The 27,958-nt window shown below is 34.6% G+C and overlaps 1 protein-coding gene across 4 annotated transcripts in view; it reads left to right on the top strand.

Annotated features, from left to right (window-relative positions):
* The window catches only part of ERBB4 (erb-b2 receptor tyrosine kinase 4), a 1,183,012-nt gene that overhangs the window by 933,214 nt on the left and 221,840 nt on the right, over positions 1-27,958 (top strand). For all 4 annotated transcript variants that reach the window (XM_030916910.1, XM_030916912.1, XM_030916913.1 and 1 more), the window contains exon 19: positions 1,560-1,658. In XM_030916910.1, coding sequence (XP_030772770.1) covers positions 1,560-1,658 — 99 coding nt within the window. The remainder of the gene's footprint in view (positions 1-1,559; positions 1,659-27,958) is intronic.

Here is a 27,958-nt window from a genome sequence, read left to right as displayed (position 1 = left end):
AAAGTACACTTTAGGGATACTTTAATATTGATGCCATGTCTATGCCATGTCTTTATAAAGTAACCTTCTCTATGGTTACTCTACTGAGTAATGAATAATAACCCTGTTTTCCACCTTAGATAACATCAGTGAGAAAATGCAGCCTATGAGTATTGGGCTTTTTTTTTCTTTTTTCTGTTCCTGCTTTATTTTTTTTTAATTTTATGCAAGGAACTTGGCTTATTATTTTGCATTTGACACATGGATTTCCCTATTCATTCTGCCTAGGAAGAATGCAACCATTTTCTAAAAGTTAAAGTCTTTTATTTTCTTTATTATTGTTACTATGTTTTAAAGTAATTCTTGTGTTCAGGTCTCCTGATGATACTGCAACTTTGAGTGACAAAAATACTTATGTTGTAGCATAAAAGTTCAAAGTGAAAAAATTTTGAATTTTTTTCTTTATGACTATAACCAACTGATATTAAGAAAGACAGGAAGTAAAGATGTTTTGTTCAGGAATAACAAACTATTATTTTTTATTCTTTCATTTTAATGTTAAAAGTCTTACAAGAAATATTTTCTGATGTCAGGGCTAAGAAGCTAAAATTTGAGTTTTTTTGGTTTTTGTCCTCATTATCTCATATTTGCTTTTGCACTGATTTGGGAAAATACACCTTTTAAAATGCGTTTTTGTGCAACCTGTGCATCCTTGTATGTCTTATCAAAATCATTGTCCTCTTTCAAATGTCATAATTCACTTTACCCAGAAATGCTATTATTTAACTTAATGTTGTATTTCACTCAAACTCTACCAACTTTATACTTTCCCAAGGGATAGATCTTGTTCAGATATTATAATTATATTTTGATAGGAAAAGAGAATTAACAATGGCCAATATAAATATTTTATATTTCTTCTGAAATAATACAAATCCTTCACACACACACACATATGCACATGTAGACATATTTAATAATGTAGACAAATTAAACTGTGCTCAATATCCCCTAGCACTTGCCTTTGAAAACTAAATCTTAAATATTCATTGTTGACAATTAATTCTTAAATCAGTTTGAACTTGAAGAACATGAGAATATGCTTTTTAAATTGTTTTTATTGCTGCTGAATATTTAGATAATATTCAACCTGAAAAGAACTTCTAGCATTACTTAGCCCAGTCTTCTAAATTACAGATGATACAATTGAGATTCAAAAAAGTAGAGCAACCATCTCAAAAAGTCGATGATACTATCCAAATAAGATATTCTTTTGCTATCCTGTTTCCATGCTGTCTTCACTATTCAAAGCCTTTTTCATGCACACAAGTAGAATTTGACAGTAGTGTAAACATCTTGAAAGCAGGATATATATTATATATTCTACATATGTAATCATATATATGAGTGTCATCTTCAGATGATGAAAGCAGACAACAAAGTTGCAGAGTCACTTGTAACATATAACGTGCTAAATAAATGTTTGTTGATTAAATGTTATAATTTCAAACTTGTAAGTTATATTGTAAGAACTTAATAGGTTGAGATGTCATATTTAATGTGAATTTTTTTTCCCAAAGGGCATTTGGGTACCTGAAGGAGAAACTGTGAAGATTCCTGTGGCTATTAAGATTCTTAATGAGACAACTGGTCCCAAGGCAAATGTGGAGTTCATGGATGTAAGTACAGACACCCAGGCAATCACATTTTTCTCCATTATCAAATAGCCTGCTTAATTAAAGCAAAATAAAACTAAAACTCCACAACTTACAAATTTCTCCTATGGAAATGTTATAATCTTATAATTAAAGACATTTCTAAGACCACTTCACATTGTATTATACTTTTTAGATCACTTCTGCTTCACAACTATCTGCCTAGATAGTTCACTAGAACTGGCCTTTAGAGTTTGAAGATATTTACAGTCCCCAAGGTGAATTATCTACCACATTGATTCAGACATGTAATGTTCTTATAGTTTCTTGTTAAATGTAACCAAATAGCTCTCAAGTGAAAGCAATACATAATTTCAGCTGAAAAGATATTTAACAACCAAAAATAATCAATTGTATTAAATAACCAAAGCTCATGAGTATATTTCTTAAAATTAGTTGCACTGAACAATATTAGAAAGACTATGTGGTGGTGGTAATAAGTCACTAATATTTACAAAACATTTACTAAGTGCCAAACACTGTTACAAATAACTCACAAATAATAACTTATTTATTCCTCAAAATATGACAGACCAAGAACCTGGGGTTAACCCAAGTTTACCCCAAGGTTACAAAGTTAGAAAATGGCAGGTCTAGACTTTGAGTTCAGGAAGCCAGCTTGCGTAGGGAATCAGTAAATTTTTTTTTATAAGGCTGGATTATAGTCAGGCTTTTACATGTTGTGTGTTCTCTGTGGCAGCAACTCAACTCTGCCCTTTTTGGTGGGAAAGCAGCCATAGATAATTAAAGCAAAACCAAACAACAAAAACTAATGCAAATGGGTGTGACTGTGTTCCAATAAAACTTTTTATTTACACAAATAAGCTTCAGGCCAGATGTTGCCTAAGGGGAAAGCAGGGGCTAAAATTGATGATTTGAAAAATTAACCGTACTGCTTTATTTTATTATGGTTATGATCTATTTGGCTGAAAACATCAATCAAGATTAGTTTCTATAGCAAGTTAGTCTCTGTTAAATTTAAATTAATAACCTACCTGAGTCAGGTAATTACCACTTGACATTTATTTTTTCAATTCAAATTCAGAAGAAAAGACTCTATGGGTTAAAAAAACTCGAACTATAGAATAATAACAGACCTCTAAAGAATAAAAAAAGTGCTTTATAAGGTCAATCAGAACTTTAAGATTTCCCCTAGCAAAAATTGTAGATTTGAACTGTTCAGCAAATTTCAGAGAGTAGGATTGAATAAAATTATATATGTATCATGCTGTTATTTTTTCACATTCAATGTAAGACATCTTGCCAGGGGTTCTATCAAAGACCATATATATTCTTTCTCTATCTTTTAGCATAATGTCTTGAATAATAAGAATGATTTCTATTTTCAAATGACCTTCATATGAAAGATGATGCAAGCATATGCACTTTGATTTTTTTAAAAAGATAGATTGCTATATATCTCTATCCAGTTTCTCTTGTAAGCTCCTTTACAAGTTTTACAGGAGCTGTCTTTGACCTTGAATAATTTATTTGTGTATAATGCTAACTACTTTATATAAAACTACTTTCAGCTTAACTTATTATTCGTTCTCATATAGTAGGTTGATAATCAGCTGGTATAAACCAGCTTTTCAGATTCGTTGGTTTCATGCCTTACCAGTTGCTGAATATTTTAAATATCACCTTGTTGCATATCTACCAGCATCTATATAACAATGAGGCCAAGAACTAAATATTGTTTCTTTCTTCAGTTCTCTAAAGATTCTGACACTCCATAGCTACACGTCCTGGCTCATATGTTACAGTTTAAAACTGAAGCCTTTTTCAGTGATGTGCCAAGTATTCAATTTGATCTTGATCATAGCTATAAATTTGTGAAGGGAAATTTTTTAAAAAGTGGAAGTTATAAAGGAAAATTACAATGAGTAGAAACAGTATAGGTTAATTTGTAAAACTGGTAGAAAAAAATCTTGTCCAGCCAAGACTACAGCCAAAGCTGAAATTCACAAGAATGCTAACAATCTCTGCTGGAGGCTTGAACAGCCATTTTTGTCATATTTCCATGGAAACAGACTGGCAAAAGGGGGTTAAGAGGCTACAAAATAATCATACCTAAGAAAAAAGCTCTAAAATCCTCATCATGATTTTGAATGATTATTTGAAAGCTCCTAAACCCACCCATTTTTTTTTTCTTGATCTGACATATATTCCCGTGGAAAAAAGAGTGGAGATGGCAGCCTGAAGTCTTAGATTTCTGCTGAATTTCAGATGAGGCTCTGATTGAACCATGAAAGGAGTCATTTTCCTAGATGGTTGATGGATTTGGTAATCAACAGATTCAGAAGAATCTGTTCTTTTTAAAGTTAAAAAAAAAAATTAAGGAAAATATTTTGACTGTGCCTTTTCTACTTGTGGATAGATGCTAGAAGATTTACAGATTGATGGACAGCTATCAACAGAGTTTTATAAGTACCAGGCAGAAACTTGTCCTACTATTTTGGAGACTTCTTTCAAAACATTAGAAGGATAGCATCACAATGATTAAAATGCAGTTTAACTGACAACATCAATGGTGAATTTAATATCTAATGTAGGCTGCTGTAATTTTAACATAAACATAAGCCTATATTTGATACCTACGTTTTTAGCTCATTGGTTATGTGTGTAGATCATTATAAAAGTATTTGAATAGCAAACCACAAAAAAAGAAGTAGGTATAAGAAAAATGATTTGTAATGTGAATCTAAGGATTGAGTTGAAATTATAACTATTCCAGAGTTACTTGGTAAACAGTAGTAAGTTTAGCTTGTTTTAGTTTGGGTTCTTACAGATGCAGAAGCTACCCCTGAAATAAGAATATGAGTGAAAGTCATTTATTTTGGAGGTGAAGGACTCATCAGGAGGGGAGTTTAGAAATAAGACAGGGGAACTAATAAAGCTAGCTGCCATTGTAAGAGACTGGAACTTCTTTTCACTGGAGAGACTCTGGCAGCCAGTGCAGGACATACACCTCAGAATTATCCCACTCAAGGGTTAAGGGAACTGAAAGTATACAGCTGCCGGGAAAGAGCCACACTTCACCCCCTACATATCCTTCCAGCCAAGAATGGCAAAAGAGCCTCAGTGGAAAGAGAAAGCTGTCAAGCAAAGAAAGGTGGGTGGGGGTCATCTGGTATAACACTACGGTAGAGTGTTCCAAGGATAACTTTCAAGCTAAATAAGAACTGCTGCAACCACGTTTTTGCAAACTAGTTTATGTGCATATTTGTATTTGTATGCTTGTTTGTACAATTCTTTAGGGGAGAAAAAACTTTCAAAGACAATGGAAATGGCACAATCTTATTAATCATTAGACTCCTTTTTCTCCACTCTATGTTGGAAATAGAATATTCTAGATTCAATAACCACTACTATATTCAACATATATAGCTGTGCTTTACTGGTTATTATAAAAATAACACAAATGTAACAATTTAATACTCAAAATTTATCACCACAATGAAATTTCTATTGGTATTCAAGGATAAAGGAGAGGGCTTTTATATTTTCTTAGAATTTTTACCATAGGCAAAAAAAATAAATAAGGGGCAGTTTGTGTTCTATTAAATGCTACACTAAAAGCAAGAGAAAGAAAGTTTGGTCACCCAGGGCTGTTACTCTGCTCACCTGAATATGTCTAATGGATTCATAATGACAATAATAACACTGCTAGTGAATGGCCAGTACACTCTTCATTCCCGTAAAGAAAGATCACATGGAACAACATTAAGAAAATGACTCTAAAGGCCCACCTTCATAAGAATACCTGCATTTATACATGCTCCTAGTTCTTGTTTCAAATAGAACAATTTCATAGGGAAAATGTAGGCTTTTTTTGTTGTTTTTTGTTTTCTTTTTTTAATCCACAAAATGGTGCAGAACACATACATAAGAAATGATGCTATTGAACAAGATTCTTAAAACTGGGTACCACCATCTCATAAAATCAGTTCACTTTTTCTGAGTTCCCATCACTCTATATTTTTCCCCAGTATTTAAACCTAGTATCAGTTGACTTTGTTTTTAAATGTTTTATCTAAATTAATCGCTTTGTTAAAAAAAAAAAGAAAGACATTCTGTAATTATTCTAAATTCTAGTGACTGATCAACAGTCATGGCTTTGTATTTGCATGAATTTTTTTGGATATCGTTTCAACGTTTCCACACCAAATTTACCACAGTGAGATACTGCAAGGAAACGTGTTTTAAGTCACCTGACTTTATTATGTAAATAGTAATATTCTTATTAAAAGAATAGCTTGTTTTTCTCTATATATACCATAGGAATTTTTATTTATCTTACACAACTACTGTTTTCCTATTTTCTGAAGAAATGTTTATGTGAATTGTCTATGTTTCTCTTCTCCATATTTCCATTTGATATTCAGTATCTTGATGGAAATTATTTCAAATCTAATTGATATCATATTAATAGGGTGAAATGAACATAATTTATGAGTAGCTTACATTTTTTTCTTAGAGTATAACAGGCTAATAAAATTATTTAAAAAGATATTTGGTTCTATAACATCTTCACATTATAAAATTTCATGTATATGACTTCACATAGTAATTCTTAGCTATATTCTGTGTCATACTAATAGTGGATTTTTTTATTCTTAATGTTTGTGGGTACACAGCAGGTGTATATATTTATGGGGTACATGAGAAGTTTTGATACAGGCATGCAATGTGAAATAAGCACATCATCAAGAGTGTAGTATCTATTCCTTCAAGCATTTATCCTTTGAGTTACAAACAACCCAATCACACTCATTGTTATTTTAAAATTTACAATTAAGTTGTTATTGACTATAGTAACCTCATGTGCTATCAAATAGTAGGTCTTATTCATTCTTTCTTTTTTTTTTTTTTTGTACCCATTAACCATTCCCAGCCTCTACTACCTTTCCCAGCCTCTGGTAACCATACTTCTACTCTCTATCTTCATGAGTTCAATTGTTTTGGGTTTTAGATCCCACAAATAAATGAGAACGGGTGATGTTGGTCTTTCTCTGCCTTGCTAATTTCACTTAACATAATGATCTCCATTTCTATCCAAGCTTTGCAAATGACTTGACTGCATTCTTTTTCTGTGGCTGAATAGTGCTCCCCTGTGTATTTGTACCATATTTTCTTTATTCCTACATCTGTTGATGGACACTTAGGTTGCTTCCAAATCTAACCTATTGTAAGTAGTGCTGCAACAATCATAGGAGTACAGATATCTCTTTGATATACTGATCTCCTTTCTTTTTTGTATATACCCAGCAGTGGAATTGCTGTATCATATGGTAGCTCAATTTTTAGTTTTTTGAGGAACCTCAAAAGCATTCTCCATAGTGCTTATACCAATATACATTCCCACCAACAGTATATGAGGATTCCCTTTTCCTCACATTCTTGCCAGCATTTATTGTTGCCTGTCCTGGATGTAACTATTAAGCCATTTTAACTGGGGTGAGATACCTCATCGTAGTTTTGATTTGCATTTCTCTGATGCTCAGTGATATTGAGCATCTTTTCATATGCCTATTTGACATTTATATGTCTTCCTATGAGAAATGCCTATTCAAGTCTTCTGATCACAATTTGATCAGATCATTAGATTTTCTTCCTCTAGAATTGTTTGAGCTCCTTATATATTCTGGTTATTAAACCCTTGTCAGATGGCTAGTTTGCAAATATTTTCTCCCATTTTGTAGGTTGTCTCTTGACTTTGTTAATTGTATCCTTTGCTGTGCAGAAGACTTTTGACTTGATTTGATTTCATTTATTCGTTTTTTGCTTTGGTCACCTGTGCTTGTGGGGTATTGCTTAAGAAATCTTTGCCTACATCAATGTCCTAAAGATTTCCCCCCATGTTTTCTTGTAGTACTAGTTTCATAATTTGAGGTCTTAAAGTCTTTAATCCATTTTCATTTGATTTTTTATATGGTGAGAGATAGGGGTCTAGTTTCATTCTTCTTCATATGGATACCTTTTTCCAGCACCATTATTGAACTGACTGTCTTTTTCCCAATGTACATTCTTGGCACCTTTGTCAAAAATGAGTTCATTGTAGCTGTGTGGATTTGTTTCTGGGTTCTCTGTTCTGTTCCATTGGTCTATGTAACTGATTTTATGACAGTACCATGCTGTTTTGGTTACTATAGCTGTGTAGTATAATTTGAAGTCAAATAATGTGATTCCTCCAGCTTTGTTCTTTCTGCTTAGGATAGTTTTGGCTATTCTAGTATTTTGTGGTTCCATATAAATTTTAGGATTTTTTTTCTATTACTATAAAGAATATCATTGGTATTTTTATATATTTTTATAGGCATTGCACTGAATCTGTAGATTGCTTTGGGTAGTATGGACATTTTATCAATATTGATTCTTTCTACTCATGAACATGGAATGTCTTTCCATTTTTGATACCCTCTTCAATTTCTTGCATCAGTGTTTTATAGTTTTCGTTATAGAGATCTGTCACTTGTTTGTTTAAGTTAATTCCTAGGTGTTTAATTTCATGTGTGGCTAGTATAAATTGGATTACTTTTCTGATTTCTTTTTCAGATTGTTCATTGTTGGCATATAGAAATGCTACTGGTTTTTGTATGTCAATTTTGTATCTTGCAACTTTACTGAATTTGTTTACTAATTCTAATTGTTTTATTGTGGAGTTTTTAGGTTTTTCCAGACATAAGATCATATTATCTGCAAACAAGGAAAATTTGACTTCTTTTCTAATTTGGATGCCCTTTATATCTTTTTCTTGTCTGGTTGCTCCAGCTAGGACTTCCAGTTGTATGTTGAATAACAGTGGTGACAGTGGACACCCTTTTTGCATTCCAGATCTTAGAGGAAAGGCTTTCAGTTTTTCTCCATTCAGTATGATACTAGCTGTGAGTCTGTCCTATATGGCTTTTATTATGTTGAGGCATATTTTTTTCTATCCCCAGTTTTTTGAGGGCTTCTATCATGAATGGATGCCATATTTATTAAATGCTTTTTTAGCGTAAATTGAAATGATCATATGGTTTTTATTCTTCATTCTGTTGATATTATATACCACATTTATTGACTTGCATATGTTGAACCATCCTTGCATCCAGAGATAATAGTGGGTATTCAAAAATTCGTATTACTTAATCTAATTATATTTTCTGACCTTAGGTTTTGTCTATTTGCATTTATGAATACAATTAATCTATTTCAGAGGTGAAACAAGTGCAGAATTTCATTTTGTAATGGAATTACATGTCATATATATGTGACTTATATGTCAAAGTAAAGTATATTTTGGCATGATCTTGAAAAGTCAGCTAACCAATCCTGTTTCCCTTAAGAAAAAATATAGCTAAAGTAATTTTTTAAAGCTCTGGAAATTAACTTTGCTTTAAAAAAATAAAACAGTAGCCAGATGTGGCTTATGCCTGTAATCCCAGCACTTTGGGAGGCCGAGGTGAGCAGATCACAAGGTCAGGAGATCGAGACCATCCTGGCTAACATGGTGAAACCCCATCTCTACTAAAAATACAAAAAATTAGCCAGGTGTGGTGGCAGGCACCTGTAGTCCCAGCGACTCGGGAGGCTGAGGCAGGAGAATGGCATAAACCTGGGAAGCGGAGCTTCCAGTGAGCCAAGATTGCATATATTGCAAATACTTGGGATCATTTTTCTTAGGTATTCATATTCCTCATATCTGATTCACTTCTACAAACTCAATTTAAGATCTGTCTTGAATCTAGAGTGCCAAACGAATCACAGAGAAATAGACCTTCCATTTTGACTTGGTATTCATGTACCCTCTGAAAACCCTTTGAGGGGGAAGACCCTTGGAAGATTTTCTCCTATGCATGCAATAGGCCAATAACTTTCCTTAGTTTCTATTAGGGGAACCTGTTTTAAAGGAATCTTTTGAGTGCTTGCCTGTTGTGTTTCCATTATATACGGGAGGGTAGTATTAGGTTTCATTTTTAGCTTCTTACTCCTGAGTTCTTGGTGACTTGTGTAGTAATTTTGGATACTGTTTGCTTCTCCAACTATAATGTGTTATCAGGGTCTCTTCTCTTTGTAACCTCTCTATTTGTTTTCTGTTCAGTAAGAGTAAGAATATAAGGATGAAAAGAAAAATAAAGTTGATTTTATCACAGATTTTGGCAAAAATAAATAAATAAAAGTAGTTGAAGTAGTTGTGAGATGAGAAGTCTTCTTTCAATAGAAGGTTTTTCTTGATTGAAGGGTTCATGGTCTCACGGGTTTCAAGGAATGAAGCCATGGACAGCAGCAGCGAGTGTTACAGCTGGATTAGAGAAATGGGCAGAACCAAAGAGTGTGCGGCAGCAAGACTTATTAAAGCGAAAGCAAAAGTAAAGCTTCCATGCTTTACTTGGGACCCAGAAGGGTTGCCTTTCTGGCTTGGGTGTCTTATGCTTATATCCCCTTATGACCCCTCCCCTTTTCCTTTTTCTGTCTTACAGAATTAGCTTATTTTCTATGTGCCTGTGGGTGGGCGGGCCTGATTGGTTAAAAACATCAGGCTGCAGCTAGAGCTTAAACTCGCTATATGATTGATTGACGTTTCAATCCCTTAGCTTGCAGCTGTGACTCATTTTGGCTTAGGGGAAGGTCGCCTTTGATTGGTTGAAGTTTCAATCCCTTAGCTTGCAGCTATGGCTCATTTTGGCTTAGGGGAAGGTCCCCTTTGATTGGTTGAAGTTTCAATCCCTTAGCTTGCAGCTATGACTCATTTTGGCTTAGGAGAATGTCCCGTTAGGGAAGTCCCTATTGACCCAGGAAGTCCAGCCAATTTAGCCACTTAGTCCCTCAGTAGACTGCAGGCATTTCCAGTAAGAGTTAACTGAATTTAGTAGTGATCCTAAAACTTGAGCTTTAAATACTGCCTTAGGGGATACTAACACAAAGTATTTGACAAGTTTTGCATTCCAACAGGCTTAACTTCTCCATTGAAGTACCTTAAAGAGACTATCCAGATCCAATACAGGTTGCTCCTTGTAAGCCTCAACATGTAACTTAATTAACTTTTTGTCTGCCTGTTTCTCCAAAGCATTTCTTGAATTTGTGTGAATGAAAGGACATTTCTCAAGAGCACATAGTCTGCTGTACCAATATTTGCATTTAGTAAATGGAAATCCGTTGTCTGTTGAAGACATCGTTTTCCATATTGTGGGTATTCTCCACCTCTCTGAACTACAGTTTGTGAATTTGGTACGTGACTAGAGGATGTGTTACAATGCCACATAGAGCTGAAAGAGAATTAAACTAATAATGTGCAGTTTCTTATTCCAATCTGAACAGCAACCGATGGTTATTATGACTTACGAAAAATCCCCACTCAGTTTGACTGTATCACTAGGAGGAACAGTTTCTAATACTCAACAACTGTTCATAAAATGCAGGTGGAAATCTTTTGCCGAAAGGACAAGCAAACACCAGAAAATAGAATTTCCAAAATATCAGCAATTTTCAATATGTCAAACCTCAGTGGTTTTGTTAATGATCTGTTTCCAGAGTTAAGAATACAAAATACTGTTCCTGCAGGAAGAAGGGACTATCTGCATAAAGTCCTGGTTTGCATTATATGGCATGAAGTAATTAGTTACTCATAGGGCAGTAATTTGGTTAAGGGAAAAAGGGTTTACTATCCTGTGATAATTGCAATAGGTAGATATGTATCTAATAAAATCTAATAAATCTAGTAAAAAGACACATCTAAAAATCTAATAAAAAGACACATGTATCTTTGCATATGTATGGTATGTGGATAAAAGATAAAAATACTCTTCATCTTTTTTTTAAAGTTTAGTGATACCATTGGGTAATCACTTATTAGAATGATCACATGGCTGGCATTGCTAAAAATGGGATTACAAAAGTGACTACAAGAATATCTTTAAAATATTTTTATGATCATTTCCTCAAAATAATCAAGAGAATTCCTCATTTTACTTAACAACACTGTTGTTTCAGTCAGAGGTTTATGTCTACAGTTTCCAAACCATAGACTGACAGAAACTAAACAAATGAACGATAGGTCTGCTTTTATTTGCCTGGTTATGTCCAAAGAAGTCATGGACAGGAACTTTGTCAGTGTAGGGGCCAAGGCCCTTGGCTTCCTAAAGGTTCCTTAAAAATTCACTGACATGATACAAATTAATAGGAGGAAAGGTAGAAAGACCCCATCTCTGCCAGGCATGGTTGTCCTACACCTGTAGTCCTAGCTACTGTGGGAAGTTGAGTGCAGCAGTTCAAGACTGAAATGAGCTAGGATCCTGGTACAGCATTCTAGTCTGGGTGACAGAGCAAGATCTTATTTCTAAATAAAAATACATAAATGAAAGACTTTATTTTTAAATTTTTGGGGAAAATTGTCCATTTCCTTAAAATTTTAGCAAAAATTGTCTATTTTTATGCTTAGGTTCAAAAAAGTATAGACAGATTTACCAAAGCATGATTGGTCAGAAAGAGTGTGATCTAATGTTAATTGAGTGGAGAAACCCAGCAAAGCCTATCTGTCTAAATTCTTGTTGATTTCTCTCACCATGCATTCTTTCCTACTGGGTATGGGGCAGGGCCCTCTCTGGAATGGAGGTCTTATGACCTACAGTCAAACAGGTAGGTCAGATAATTCTTTTATGACCAGTTTTTACGTAGAACATTTTCAGGTTTTATGACTGGCTTTCACAAAAAGGGGTTCTCGTTGGTATGCCCTGTCTGGGGGAAGAGGGATTTTAGGTTCTATGGCTTGCCTTTGCAGAGAATGGGACTGAGCTACAGGAGGACAGGAGAAGGTCAGAGAAAAACCTTTGCTTCTGGGGCTGCTGTTGAGGCCTTCATTTTGGTGTATGGTCTTCATACCATCATCACTCTTAGCAATGGTCATAGTAAAAGGGTCCTCTCAAGTAGTGGATTAGAGATGACCCCAGATTGCTAGAGATCTTCTTAATGTTTAGAATGTGATTCCACATTCAGTGGCAGGAGTCAGTAAACCTGGATCACATGTGGACTGATTCCCATCCAGATTAACTGAATATATTATGTAAACAAGGTATGGTTTAGGTATGGTTCTATTTGCACTAATGTCCTCCCTCCCATTTTCTAATTATAAGAGCTAATCTGTACAATAAGTAAATGGAGTGTAGAAAAAATTTTAACTCGATTGCACACCAAAGCCAGGGTGAAAAAAGATCAGCCTGGCATTCCTTGGTTCCATTATCCACCATGAATCCGCTATTAATAAAGAAAATCTTTCCAAAGATTTTCTAGAACCACATGTAACATTAGATCAAAATTACAAATTATAAATAATTAAATGATTCTTTGTATCTATATTGGGCTACAAGAATGCCTACATATCGATATTAATATGACTATTTTTGAGGAGAATAAAGCTTACAGATAGTATTTAAATCATTGTTCTCATTTCAAAGCCAATAAGGGAAGACAGAGCCTGGATTTGAACTGAAAGCTCCCTAACTCCAAAGTCAACTGGCTTCTCATACTATTACTCTGCCTCCTCCAAAAGATCACATTAAATGAGAGGCAGATGGGCCACATGTAACAATACCTGTGACAGTTTAGTCAAGAGTTTTTTCCTTCTGAGTTTTTTCTTCTGATTTCCTTCAGCTGTCCGCTATATTGATGGAAATCAAGCTTTGTTCAAGAGGTATTCTTACCTTCAAAGCCCAGTTGATGGCCTCATCATTTTCTTCTTATTATTGCTCCACATGACATTTTATGTTACTCTTACTCTCAGGTTAGAATATCAAACTGCGTATAACTTTCTTAAAACACACATACACACACAAACCCTCTGAATTTATTTAAAAAAAAAAAAAAAAGATTCTGGAGCCTGAGCATGGTGGCTTATGCCTATAGTCCAAGCTTGTTAGGTGGGTAGATTGATTGAACCCTGGAGGTCAAGACAACAGTGAGCAGAGATTGCACCACTACACTCCAGCCTGGGGGACTGAGTGAGACCCTGTCTCAAAAAACAAACAAAAAAAATTCTGCTGCAAAAACGTTTTTATGAATATTGCATAAATGTTTTAATCATTAACACTTTTCATGAAGTGATTATCATGCAATCTACATTTATTTGAGTCTATTAAAACAATTATAGTATTCTATGTATACTACATATAAAGTTTGTTTTTTTTCCCCAAAAAATGCTATTGCATCTCCAGAGAGGCCATCTTTTTGGTGCCTGTTGCTTACAGTTTATGTATAGCATGGCATAGTGTGATTAGAAGAAAAATGAGCACCTCTGAAGTATTACAATTATGAGACCAGTTCATCACAGACAAATAAGTAACCAGTGAGGGTCCTGGATCTCAAAACTAAAAAGCTTAGGGTTTTCTACAGTGATCTTTGCTGCTGCAACTTTATCTAGGGTTTTGATCCACTTACAAATTTAATATAACTTCTCTGAACTTAAATGTTCCATTATCTGTTATAAAATAATTAGAAGCTATAAGTAGAAGTCTGCATACATGGAGTTCTTTGGGAGTCCCTGAGCTCATTGAACTGAGGAGTTTGACGGATACTGGTCAGCTAATATTGGACCAGAAGCTAATAATAGCAAAAATGCTGCTTAGCTAGGTGAGAAAGTTAACTTGGAGAAAATGAAAATAAAACATTTGGGATTTATGGTCAGAAATAAATTTTCCTTTTTCATTTGTGTCCTGGTAAGAAAATAGCCAAGGGAGCCAGTTATTTTTTCATTTTTCTTATTTTTTTAAACAATTTATAATTAAGATCTAAGGGCCCACTTGATCTCAGCTGTATTCACTATAATTTCCTTCTATCCCTACAAAGAATTTTGGTGAATCAGGAATATGTCTAGTATAATGCATACACATAATGAGTAGATCTGACCAGTAAATTAAAAATTATCAGCTCTAGCAAGCATGTGGAAAATTAACCATAGGAAACTTGTGTAAGCTTTTTGGGAGACTTGCAAACACTACACAAGGGGTTTGAGTATAACATCAGAAAAGGTTTTTCCTCTTGTGATTAAAACAATGTACCATGTGCCTTTAAAATAAATTAATTTCAAAATGTGCAACACTCACTTGCTTAATGTGTTGTTATACTCTCATGAAAGAAAACGCATTTTATTCTTTTGCAGAATAGCTCTTCAAAATATAATATTCTCTAGTTTTTCATATAATGTTGATTTTTAAAAAGTAAATTTATGAATTCTCTGATTTTATTGGGTTTATGGGTATGAATATATTTGGAAAATGTTCTGTTATTCCTTTCACTTGTACATACAATTATCTCACATATAATGACCATAGCAACATTTTTTATGTATCTTTATACTTTTGAGATCCTTAAATAATATCAGTAGGTTTATTAGAGAGAAACCAACTCTTTACTTGGTAATTCAATTGTCATTTAAAGTAACAGCCTGTATAAAAAGAGATTTTTTTTCAAATCCACACTCCTTTTCCATTTCAAATCCACATTCCTTTATTTCCCCATTGATTATTTTCTCTTATAATATCTACCTCTCTTTAGTAATCTTTTTTAGGTACAGGAAATCTCTATGTATTTCATGGGCATGTGTAACTGGTGAGGAAATAACATTCCCATTTACAAATGAGAATGAAATATTTAGAAATAGCTCAGATATAATTCTGCCAGCAGAGTTTTCTAACTGAAAATGGAACAAAAAACTTTCCTTAATGAGGCATAAAGTCTCTCCACTGCTTCTGAAATAAACAGAATTGTTACATTAGATTATCATTCTTTTATTTAATATTTTGTCTATTATACAGAGAAATTTACCATCATCTGTGTCTAAAATTTAGTTAATTTAAACTTCCGGGTGAATTCAGTAAAATTTTTTAAAGTGGGCAGTTCTATGTTTCAATTTTAATATTTTAAAGAGAATTTTATAAATACAAATTAGGAGACCTCTTAGGTAAAAGAAATACTGAATTGAGAATCTTGCTGTAAAAGATCTTGGTCTAAACTCTCCTGCCACCTACAAGTTGGGAGCTCAATGGGAGCCCAGCAAATCTGGTTTTCAAAGGCAAATTAGTAAGTAACTGCTCCTAGGTTGTTTAGGATGTTAAAAAAATGATTCTTATTATCTATGCTGTGTTATATAAATATAAAATACTATTTTTATACTTCTGGCATGTTCTAATAAACATAATAATGACTTAATAACTATAGTATGAAAATGCATGTTATCTGTTAAATTACATGTGATATAACTCAGGATATTATGGGAAAATAGCCTCTATTTATTTACTATCATCTTTCGAATAATGCTCCCTTCAGGATGACACACTTTTGAACTGGAAATAAACTGGATGTGGTGAACTCAGTTTCAATGTCTGTAAGCTCTCTTAGGGGTAAATAAATTCTAGGATATAACCAAGACTTTGGTTGACTTCAGATTAGAACTACAGCAGGGCGTATGTTGCAATGAGATGCACAGTGGGTGAGAACTCTTGTTTTTTTCTTAATATGGTCCATCTGAAATTACTGATGAGTCTCAAGAGACCCTCATCTCCAAGCATCTTTCTATAGTCTTCTTTCCAAAGGTTTAACAATACCGTTTCCTAGAATGAGTAAAAATAGCATTCAGAATGCTCCTCTGGTGGATTTAGTATTCATCTCATTACAGGGCTTAGGCACCATTGGCCATTTCTAATCAACAAATTATTTTCCCCCTTTTAGATTTAGATTTTGATTAGCTTGAACTTCATAAAGCAATATCAGAGGAACAAAAAGAGAAACAATTTCTGTAGTCTGTTAACTGTGATCCAAGTGTGTTGAATACGTTTTCTTCCATTCATCATGGTAATAAAGCAGAAGACCGTCATCCAGCTTTAAACTATAAGTTAGCAGAAAGACTTACATAAGTAGTGCCAACTTTTTATAAAAAGAAAATGAAAGCCTATATTTAAGAACTTCCTATTATTTAGGAATTTTCTCTGCCTGTCTTCTTTTCATATAAGCAATTCAAATAGATACAGGATGTTTCGATTTCTAAAAGGTTATATATATGCCAAATTGTTATTTTGTGGATAGTAAATGAAGGTTTTAAGGTATTTCTGTTAATAGTACAGGGTTTTATTTTCATCACCTTAAATGAAATGCATTCAAAACAAGGCAGTGTTGGTTCAAGGTTAACAATCGGTCAATCAAGACTTGATGAAAGACAGTTCTGATGTTTAAGTCAACCAAACAATCTGTTCAAAAATATGTATTTGCTAGCTAAGACATTTTTTGAAGCATGATCCTAGGTTATCTAACTGTCGTTTTGGTGATGAGATATTACATTACAAGGTCTCTGTGCTATGAGGTTGATAAGACTGACTATGAACCCTGGCATACACCTAAACTACTTGACTTACAAATCAGCATTAGAGCATAAAGTATTCAGGGACAAGGGGCCTTGGAGGATTACTAAGTGACATTTATCATTTGGGTTTTTCCTTCTCAAGTTTTTAAATTTAGGAATATGTCAGTATTTGATAGGTAACTGTGGCATAATTTCAAGGTGAAATTTAAATGTAAGTAAGAACAAAATCAGTTTCACCGTTTAAAGAAACAGGAAACAAATGCAAAAACTGGTAGAAGCTCAATCAAGTTGTGGAGAAATCTCACGACCCACTATGCTTATATAAGCTGAGTCTCAAATCATGTTTCTTTCTCTCAGGGTGTTGATTGCACCAAAAACATCTTACAGAATGTAATAATGTACTTACGTTTCATCCTTGATAACTGGCATTTTTAATCTGCCATTGCAACATCAGTTGACCTATATATTAGACTGCAAGACTCAATCTGCAGTGTCTCAAGGAAAAAAATAGAAAATGATATAAACTAATGAATATTTTGAGAAATTAGAAATAATTTCTTTAGAAATGTGGTATCCTGTAATAGTTCAATCAAAAGAAAGTAAATTAAATATGCCCACTTGAACAATTCATGGAAAGCTGGTGGAACCCAAATAGCAGGAATACAACTGTGCCTCAGGAATGACCTGGATCTAGAAATTTAACACTGTAAGCATCTGTAGAGACCTCGTGTATCTCAGCTTCTGCCCAGCTTGTGTGAAGTACCTCCATTAACCCCTAGTCAAGGAAGCAGAGTTTAGGAAGACAATTCTCATTGGCCTCTTTTGGGATTGTGCCCATCCCTGGATCAAATGAAGAAGGTATAATCCCATTTTTCAAAATGACTGCTCATGGTCCAGGAATTTTGTCATGTATATTGAGTGAAGACCAAAATTAATAAAAGAGGTAGGGAGGAACTTGAGAGGCAACCTGGTAACTGCTAAAAACCTAATTAATGCTTCAAGTCCAACCAGAGACCAAAGGAAATGTTTATTTCAAGCTACATTGCCTCATTTGTCTCTTACGTATATTTTTTTCTTAGTCACCTTTTGTAATGGATGATTTTTTTTTTTTCAGTATGTTTACTATGTAGGTGTTGTTCACTGTTGGTAATCATTTAATTAAGACCTTTTTCCTTCATGTTCTATATCCCTATATCTAATTCTTCCAAAGCATGTGACTAGAATTCTCTTTTCCCCAATGTCAGATACTTACAGGAAATCTGTCAGTTACTCTTTTCTTTTTCTTTCTTATCGCTCTGTTGCCTGGGCTGGAGTGCAGTGTCAAGATCTCGGCTCACTGCAACCTCCTCCTCCTGGGTTCAAGCGATTCTCCAGCCTCAGCCTCCCGAGTAGCTGGGACTACAGGCGTGCACCACTACGCCCAGCTAATGTTTGTATTATTAATAGAGACAGGGTTTCACCATGTTGGATGGCCAGAATGGTCTTGACTCAAAGTATGGACCCCTTCAAGTTGACCTTTCTTAGGTACCCTCCCTCACCCTCAGGGTACCATATAAAGTATCCTTACATATTACAGTTACTCTTGTAATATACCTCGTGATCCACCCGCCTCAGCCTCCCAAGGTGCTGGGATTACAGGCATGAGCCACTGCACCTGGCCAGAGAAATCCTTTCTTAAGAATTCCACTCCCATGCTACAATCTGGACAGGTAATATCTAGGTCATTGACCCAGCTGTAATTCTAGACTCTCTCTTTCTCATCATTCAGAATCCCCCTTTGCTTCTCAGCTGAATTAGATCCTTTGAGTTTTGGGATACCATATCTTCCTCCTTCTTAGTTTAGTATTTCATTTTACTGAAAGTCTATCTGTAGTAGTCTATGCCCAATCAGGAGATAGAATCCAATCCATACTATGGGTTAAAGAGGGGAAAATTTAATATGAATAATCATTAAACATGGCAAGAGTAACTGTAATATGTAAGGATACTTTATATGGTACCCTGAGGGTGAGGGAAGGTACCTAAGAAAGGTCAACTTGAAGGGGTCCATACTTTGAGTTGTGTTTTGGCCGTGGAGTAGGATAAAAGTTGACTGGTTTAGCCAGGTTGGAGTTGTTCTGGGGTTTTTGAACAAACAGTAAGGATCCTCTGGATTGCAGGCTGGGGAACAAGTGATCAGCAACTGCTGCTGTGCGGGAATGGGTGCTTAATTGTGAGGGGGCTTGCTGGTAGAGCCCAAGCAAAGCAGGCCACTGAGTGTAGATGGCGTGAGGGCTTGCTGACAGAGTCCAGGCACCTGCACTGGAAGGAGGCCTGCAGAGCAGGCAGGTCGTGTAAATCTCTGGTTTTCATGTCAACGAACTATGGAAAGGTTATCATCAGGCCAAGACATTAAGGTCAGAGAGGACCAATCAGGTCCTGGGCCTGTGACTAGGATGGGCTGTACCAAGTGTTCTCACATTCAAACTGCTGACCACCCCCCTACACCCAACACCTGCCTACTCCACTCCGACACCTGTGCCAGAAATTGCAGGAAGCCTCTTCTTCCTGCAGTATCCCTCCAGAGACTGCTGCCTAAAATCTGAACATCATGCCCTCTTTAAAGAAGATATGTTTAAAAGAATTCAGTTATTTATCACAGAGAATACATTGAAAGGTACATTTATAGTTGAGAGGTAATGAATTGGTAATTGACACAATTATATTACCCCCTAATACTTTCCTATTATATAATATTTATTTCCTATACATGGTAATATTTATTTTCTTCTGCCTCCCTCCCTCCCTCCGTCCCAGCTCCCTTCTTTCCTGTTTTTCTGTCTTCTTTCAGAATTGACACATTCAAAAATACATTTTATACACCCCCTACTTGTTTGATAGTTTGCCTGGGTATGAAATTCAGTTGATAGTTCTTTTTCCTCAATATTTTGCAAATATTTTCCAGTTTATTCTAGCTTCCAGTATTGCTGTTATTATAGTCCAGTGCCATTTTGATGCCAAAGTTTTGTTTTTTTTTTGGCAATATTTGGCAATCTTTTCTCTTGTCTGGTATTTCCAAACTTTCCAAGCAATGAAAGTTAGGGCTTTTTTTGTTTTGATTTTATTTTTCTCCATTCATTGTTCTGAGCTCTTCAGGGATGCTTTGAATCTGGAAACTTATGTTTTTCAGTTTGGAGATTCCCACCCCCACCCCCAATCCCATGGCATCTTTGATAATATTTATCATACTTTTTTTGTTCCTTTTTCTGGAATTATTATTAATTATATGCTGGACCTTCTAAATGGATCCTCTAATTTTCTAGCATGTTTTCTCAGATTTTCCAGGTTTATGTTTTTCCTTTTTCTGAGAATTTTCTTGACTTTTCCTTCTCAGTTGTTGTATATGATAATACCATACATGATACTTTCAATTTCTAAAACCATCTCTCTTGTCATCACTTTTCTTTAAATGCGTGATTCTTGGTTGATAAATACAATGTATTTTTTTCATCTATTTTAGGATGCTAATTTCTTAAATGTTATTTTCAAGTCCCTGAATTGTCTCTTCCCTCAGGATTCTTTTCTTTCTGTTTGTTTAAATCAGGTCTGTTTTTAGAGCTAAAGGTTTTGCACAAATATCAGTTGATTTGACCTTTACTGTGAGCAGGAATGTGGCCATTTGTTTGAGTTACCCACCTCAGTTAACTCAAAAGATTTCTCTCTTTCCAGAAAGAAATCTCTCAGTTTGTCTGCTGCTAAATTACATATCTGGCTGCCAGCATTTTTACAGATGATTGCAAGTAGTTTGGCTCACCTTGTAGACATTCAAAAAAACCAAAAAAAAAAAAAAAAGTTATTTTTACAGTTAGCCTCCCCTTCCCCACTTTCCACTGTGTGTGGGGTCCCCAAATATAGTGCTCTTTCGGCTCAGTTTCTTCATTTAAAAATTTGTAGTTTCTTGCCAGAATGGAGTTAGTCACCTGGTACACCTGGTACTCTGAATAAAGAGATATTTAGAGAGTTTAATAACAATTTATAAGGATTTTAATTGTTATTCTTGTTTTCAGTCCTACCTTTCAACTTCACCATCTATGCTACTAAATTTCTTAGTTTTTATACCTTTTCCTATTTTTTCCTGATGGGAATGGCTTTTGTATTGTTGGCATCCCTCTTTGTAGGCACTTGGCTTTTTGCTTTTCTCATTTTGCTATCTCCATTTCTTATTTTTCTGAAATCTGTTGTCATTTTTTCACTTGCTGTTATCCCCTTCTCTTTGTTTCTGTATTTGTATCTTTTTACTACCTTAAAACCTTCACTCTTTTTTTAGCAGGATTTTGGGAAGGAGCAGAGAAAATACATGTACTTAACAGTTAACTGAAAGAATCATAAGGAAATGAAATGGAAAAATCCTAGGAGAGCTCCTTGTGACCTTGTTTTGTTTTGTTTTTTTCCTGTTGGGTTTTGTGAAGATAAAATGAAAGAATAAGTACCTTCTAATTTCAGCCATTCAATAATCTCATTCTATTGTAGAAAACTTCTCTTATAATGAACAGCTCTAGACATTCTTCGGACAATCAACGATTGCTTATTGAGAGCTACAGGCTCCTTAAGCATGTGATCTTGTCATCCTCACATGGAAACAAGAAAGACAAGAAGCACCCATATTGAGAAGTGGTAGTTTATAACTTTACTTAAGGTAGTCACTGCTGGGAAAAATATCTAAGAAAATACCCACTAGATTGCAGTTAAAAGTGAAATTCGGGCAACTTGCTTGGGTCCCCTTGCACGCTGTGGAAGCTTTGTTCTTTCACTCTTTGCAACAAATCTTGCTGCTGCTAAAAAAAAAAAAAAAAAAAAAAAGTGAAATTCTTCTTTGACTTTTCTCATAAGTTAAAATTTTAAAATATTGGGAATAGTCAGTTAAAGGTTATCCTTTTTGATTTAAATACAAGAGAAGTTGTATAGGAATTACTACATGCAATCTAATTTGGATAAGGATAGAGGTTGGGAGTAGTACTGCCGACCTTATTATTAATAGCTACAGAAATATTTATTTATGGTGGCCATTGTTTTCATAGACTATAGAGGTATAAAGATTACCAAGGCGAAAGAAGACATTTAACAACTGCATGCTTCTTGAGATAGAAAGACTCTAAATGTTGACATACAGAGTCTATCTAACTTGACAGGAAAAAAGAAAATACACACACACAGAAAAAAATATTTTTTGTGAGCCTGTTAGCTCAAAGAATGTCTTCTTACACAGGGCTGAAGGTAATTGAATTTAGCATGACTAGTTATATTTTTATTCCAAAGATATTTTCTTTGTAGGCAGAAATAAAAAGAGCCCAAAGCAAGGACTCTTAGCATGTTTTCAATTCAGAGATTTCTTTGAAAAATCTGATGAAAGCTATGGATCCTTTGCTCAGAAAAAGTGTGCGTACGAGTATATTCAACCATGACTTTCATTCAGTTCCTGGGGATTTGGAACCCCTCTGGAGGGTATATACACAGGAATCACTGGCTTAAAGATTTTTCTTAAAGCCCAGTGTTACTATGCTAATATTGTAACTCTAAAGGAGACTTAGAGGTCAATATGTGCCCTTGGACTGCCCAAGAGATTATTCTAAGTCACTGGTGTTTTAACAATCAGTATATTAGGACCAGTGTCAGGATCTTTGTGTATCTTACCTTGTTTAATCTCACAACAATCTGTAAAATAGTTGTTATACAATGAAGACACAAGTTCTGAGAGGGTGGATGAAGGTCCAAAGTCCACAGCAAGTAAATGATGGAGCAGGGCTCAAATCTATGACATGACTCAAAAATGTCTCCTTTTGCCAAGTGACGATACTCAAATTGCTGGGTGCATTCATATGGGCAATCTAACAAATAATGAGTAACACCAACTAAAGAGAAAAAAGAATATTCATTTCCCCTTTTCCTAGTACATAGTATACATGTATATATGTCCAAGTTTCACTTTACTAGAAGAATTTTAAAAGTAGGAGAAAATAAGTAAATTTAAAGTCTATCCAAAAGAAATAAATAGGAGTATTCCAATGGTAAGAATGTATCAGGTGAAAATAAAAAAAATAAAATAGATTGCTTGATTTTTTGCCAAGGTCTTTCTTCCAAAAGCCTTTCTTCTGAAACTTAGACCAGAATATTCAACTGTTTACTAACTAGTTGAAACAACACAGAGGATTCAACACACCCCAGTTTAACATACTCCAAACAGATGTAAGCTTTACTCCTAAGCCCGACTTGCTTTTCCCATGTTCTTATCGTAATGAGTGTTGATACCATCGACTGAGTCACCTAAGTCATCCACAACTTCCCTCTATTTCTCAGCCCAGCATGATATTGGTAGACATTTCCATTTTGATCCATCTCTGATCTTCCTGTTTTCAGGTTAATTTTTTCCAGTTCAAGCTTCACATGCCCTCCAGTGAGGTCTTTGGACCACAAAAAGCTGATGATCTACTTGTAGAGGACTTGTCTAGAATTTTTGTGTAAGAAGGCTTAGAAGTATTGGCCCTGTTTGAAAGGACAGAGGACAGGAGGAGGACATGGAGAGACGTGTAGTCTAAAGCTCTGCAGCCTCTCTTGGCGGTCAGTGTTTGAAAAGATCAAGGTGTATAGTGAATTTAACGGAAGTGATTGTGGCTTAGAGGCCACCAAGCATGTTAGACGGCTCCAGCTAAAGTTCTCTCTTATTCCCCATAGACATACAAAACTGTCCCTTTAACTGAATTATTCTTTTGCCTGTTTTTATAGCATTTTGATTAATGAAATAAAATCGATCTTCTTATCAAATACATTATGAGAAGATATAAACTTTCTTTTTGGATAAATTTTATTTACTCTTAAAAAGCTGAGAATTTTTTGAAGTAAAAAATCTATTGATGAAATTCATTTAGCAACTGTTCATTTTTAAATAGTATTTTTACTATAATGTGAAATTTCAAAAATAAAAATTGAAATAATTGTGAAGTAGTGACTTGATGTCTCTTTACCATTTTAATAATTTAGATTTCAATTGAGTATAGCTCTAATGAAAATAAATATGTGAAAGATGAATTTGCATTGTGTAATTTTTCTGAAATATTGTATAATACAGTCAATTTACCTTGATAATGAGAATTTAACTATATTCCATAATAAACTTCCTTTGAATTAATAATTTGTTATATTATAAAACTTCTTTAGTTCTCAAAATTTACTTGACAAATTTTGAACAGCTGTGTTCCAATATAGGGAAACATTATTTTATCAAATAGATGTATATATGGGGATTGAAAAAGAATGTTAATAGATTCTGTACAAATGAATCCATTTATGTTATTATGTTCTGATTATAAACTAATATATACTCACAGAAATGCAGAAAATATGTACAAATGATGGTCTGGTTAAGTCCAGTGATGATTGCTACAAAAAATTTGAAATATATTTTTGAGGCTTTTCATTTTTTTTGCTTGACTGATTAGACATGCCTCATCCCCTCAATCATATGTGCCACAGACAATAAAGGATAAATATATGGAATTTTACAGGTTTTTTCCTAACCCCATTCTCTATGGACCATTTGAATATTGCATTTTTCCTCCCTTCTTCATGTTTTTAGGACAGAAATAACAAGTGAATAAATATACTCTTTTGATAAAATGAGTAAGTGGGACTGGATGCGGTGGCTCATGCCTGTAATCCCAGCACTTTGGGAGGTGGAGGCAGGTGGATCACCTGAGATCAAGAGTTTGAGACCAGCCTGGCCAACATGGCAAAACCCCACTTCTACTAAAAATACAAAAGATTAGCTGGGCCTGGTGGCGGGCACCTGTAATTGCAACTACTTAGGAGACTGAGACAGGAGAATTGCTTGAACCCGGGAGGCGGACGTTGCAGTGAGCCTAGATCGTGCCATTGCATTCCAACCCGGGCAACAAGAGTGAGACTCCATATCAAAAAAAAAAGAGTAAGTGGGTAAAAAGCTACATCATTCTTTAGTTGTTACACATGCAGGAGAAGGGCATTTCATGAAGAAATGGATCAGAGGGGGGATAAAAAAGTCATCAAGAGAAAAAGATTATAAAACTAGGACCTAGAGAAAGGTCTTCAGGTGTAGGAAGGAGGCTCCCAGGGGTCTCAGAGTGCTAGAAAAGAGAAGAGAATGCAGAGGTTTATTAGGAATTTCTACAGATTATATCTTAGAACCATCTGACACATAGAGAAAAGTGAGAGTTAAGGTATATATTTCATTTATGTTGCTGCTTTCTTAAAAATGAATATTTTTAGACCTAAACATCCAGAACTAGTGGATTTATAACTACTATGTAACCAAATTGCCAGAATATATTCGTCTTATTCTGAAGCCTCTTTTCTGTTCCATTGAGCTGTGTGTTTCCAAAAATGAAAATAAAACACCATTTTATGTATTTCCTCTTTATTGGACATTTTGATATTTGACAGAGCAAGCATACTTTCATTATTATTCAAAGCCTTCACACTGTTTTTTTTCTTTTTTTGGCAGTGAACTTTATAATTACATTAACATCCCTTCCTTTCCCAAATATATCTTATATAACATTGAATTAAAAATGTAGTTTAATTTGGAGAGAGCTGAAACTTTACAATATTGAAACATTTCATTTGGATATACTTTTGTTTTATAATTTTCTTCAAATATGATTGTATTTTTTTCACTGGAGTTACTTATCAATATTTTGTTGTTTCTGTTCCTATTGTAATTGATATCTTATTTCCTACTTATATGTTTACTGCATATTGTTGGCATAAATTAACTTTCTGATTTTGCATATAGTCATCCCTCTATATCCAGGGAGGGATTAGTTCCAGGACCTCTGCAGATACCAAAATTCACACATACTCAAGTCCCACAGTCAGCCTGAAGAACCCACGTATACAAAAACTTGACCCTTTCATATCTGCATGATTTGCTTCTCAGCAATGCTATATTGCAATTCTAGTTGCATATGTGAAACCTGCTAATACAGAGGGTCAACTGTATTGAAAAAAATGTACCTGTAATTGGACCCATGCAGGTCAAACCCATGGGCTGTTGTTGTTCAGAGGTTAACTGTATTTCTGTGTGGTCTGTTAGTTCTAGTATTCTAATAACATCTAGTTCTTATAACTATGATGTTTGCATCTTGTTTCTGATGTAATTCCTATAGTTTTATCTCTTTTCTTATTGTTAATGCTTTATATTTGTACTTTCTGCTCTTTCTTTATCAGGATTTACAAGACCCTCTCTTCCTCTGGTATATCTCAGACTATATATGTTTTTTCTATTTCCACTTAATATTTTTCTTTTATCATCTTCCCATTTCTGTCAACTTAATGACTTTTTTTCCCTAGTACATCTGTTTTCCAAGTCTTTACAAATTTATTTTAAGATTTTAAAACATGTCAGGGATCTTAGCTCTTAATTTTAAAGTGGTCTTGACAAATAATCTTCAGCAGCCAACACAATGTCTCTCACACTGCAGATTCTTCAAGCTGTTTGCTTTCTAGGCAAGTTAATGCCTACTGTACGAATTATTACCTTATTCTATAAAAATCTATCCCAGAAAAGATACTGTACTTCTTAAATGACTATTTTATTTGAATCTTTCTTACTCTCAAACAAATTTATTATGAACTGAATTTCCTCAGGATATAACTTAAACCACTTCCTAGGTATGTATAAAGACAAAAAGACATTATCTTCAAGAAGGTAATAAGAGAATGCAATTTGATTGACAATAAATTCATCATAGATTGGATATATTTATGTAGACATATGACTGCCACACCCTTTATAATATTTATACTATTTCAGTCTTGGATTGCATTGATTTCACCTTCAGTCACTTCATGAAGTTTGAGATTATGTGATTTAAAAAGCTCTCCTTTAGGGAATGAAAGAATACATAAAAGAATGCAACAAGACCCTTTACCTAAATTGTCATTATTTTAATTTTTAAAGGCTTTTACTTTTTCTGTAGATACAGTAAATTTCTGATATAAGATACCATGTCTATCTTGGTTACTACTGTAGTTCCTAGAATAAAATAAGAGATCATTATGAATGTCTTATGAATAAACAACTATGCTATTTATGTTTACTTTCTTTTAATTTACACTAATTTATCAGTATTATGAGAAAAAAATAGAAATAGCTATGACATCAAATAAACATTCCATATTTGATGTCATAGCTATTTCTGAATGGTCTACAAAATTTTGCTAAAAGCAAATTATGGCTTAGTTTATTTTTTTATTTGTTATTTTTGTAGAAACGCAGTCTCGCTCTGTGGCCCAGGCTGGAGTGCAGTGGTGCGATCTCAGCTCACTGCAACCTCTGCCTCTCAGGTTTAAGCAATTCTCCTGCTTCAGCCTCCCGAGTAGCTGGGACTACAGGTGCACACTGCCACACCTGGCTACTTTCTTTTGTATTTTAGTAGAGACAAAGTTTCACCGTGTTGCCCAGGCTGGTCTCAAATTCCTGAGCTCAGGCAATCCGCCCTCCTTGTTCTCCCAAAGTGCTGGGATTACAGGCTTGAGTCACCGCGCCCAGCTAATTTATTTTTATTTCATTTGTTGTTGTTGTTGCTATTGTTGTTATTGGTTGGGTTCCACCAAGAAGGATATGCCTTGATGGAATTTAGTGTGCAAAATGTTATTGGAGAATGTCTTTGGGATTAACAACTGTGATTGGGTGACAGGAAGTAGGATTGGACATAGAGAGATACCAGGTTGTGAGTCATGTCTGACAACAGCCTTCTCTAACTCTTCCAGTAGCTGTGGTGCTGGAATGGCCCATCAAAGTTATCCTGGTTGGCATCAATCAGTCATTAATTAGGGTCCCTCTGGGAAGGGGTGTAAGTTTGGGCAAATTGGCTCTTTGCAGCTGAGGAAATCTCTGAAGGGTGAACGAAGGCTGTTTGCC

Source organism: Rhinopithecus roxellana, chromosome 14 (genome assembly GCF_007565055.1).
Source record: "Rhinopithecus roxellana isolate Shanxi Qingling chromosome 14, ASM756505v1, whole genome shotgun sequence".
NCBI lineage: Eukaryota > Metazoa > Chordata > Mammalia > Primates > Cercopithecidae > Rhinopithecus > Rhinopithecus roxellana.
This window is presented reverse-complemented; position numbering and strand designations above follow the sequence as displayed.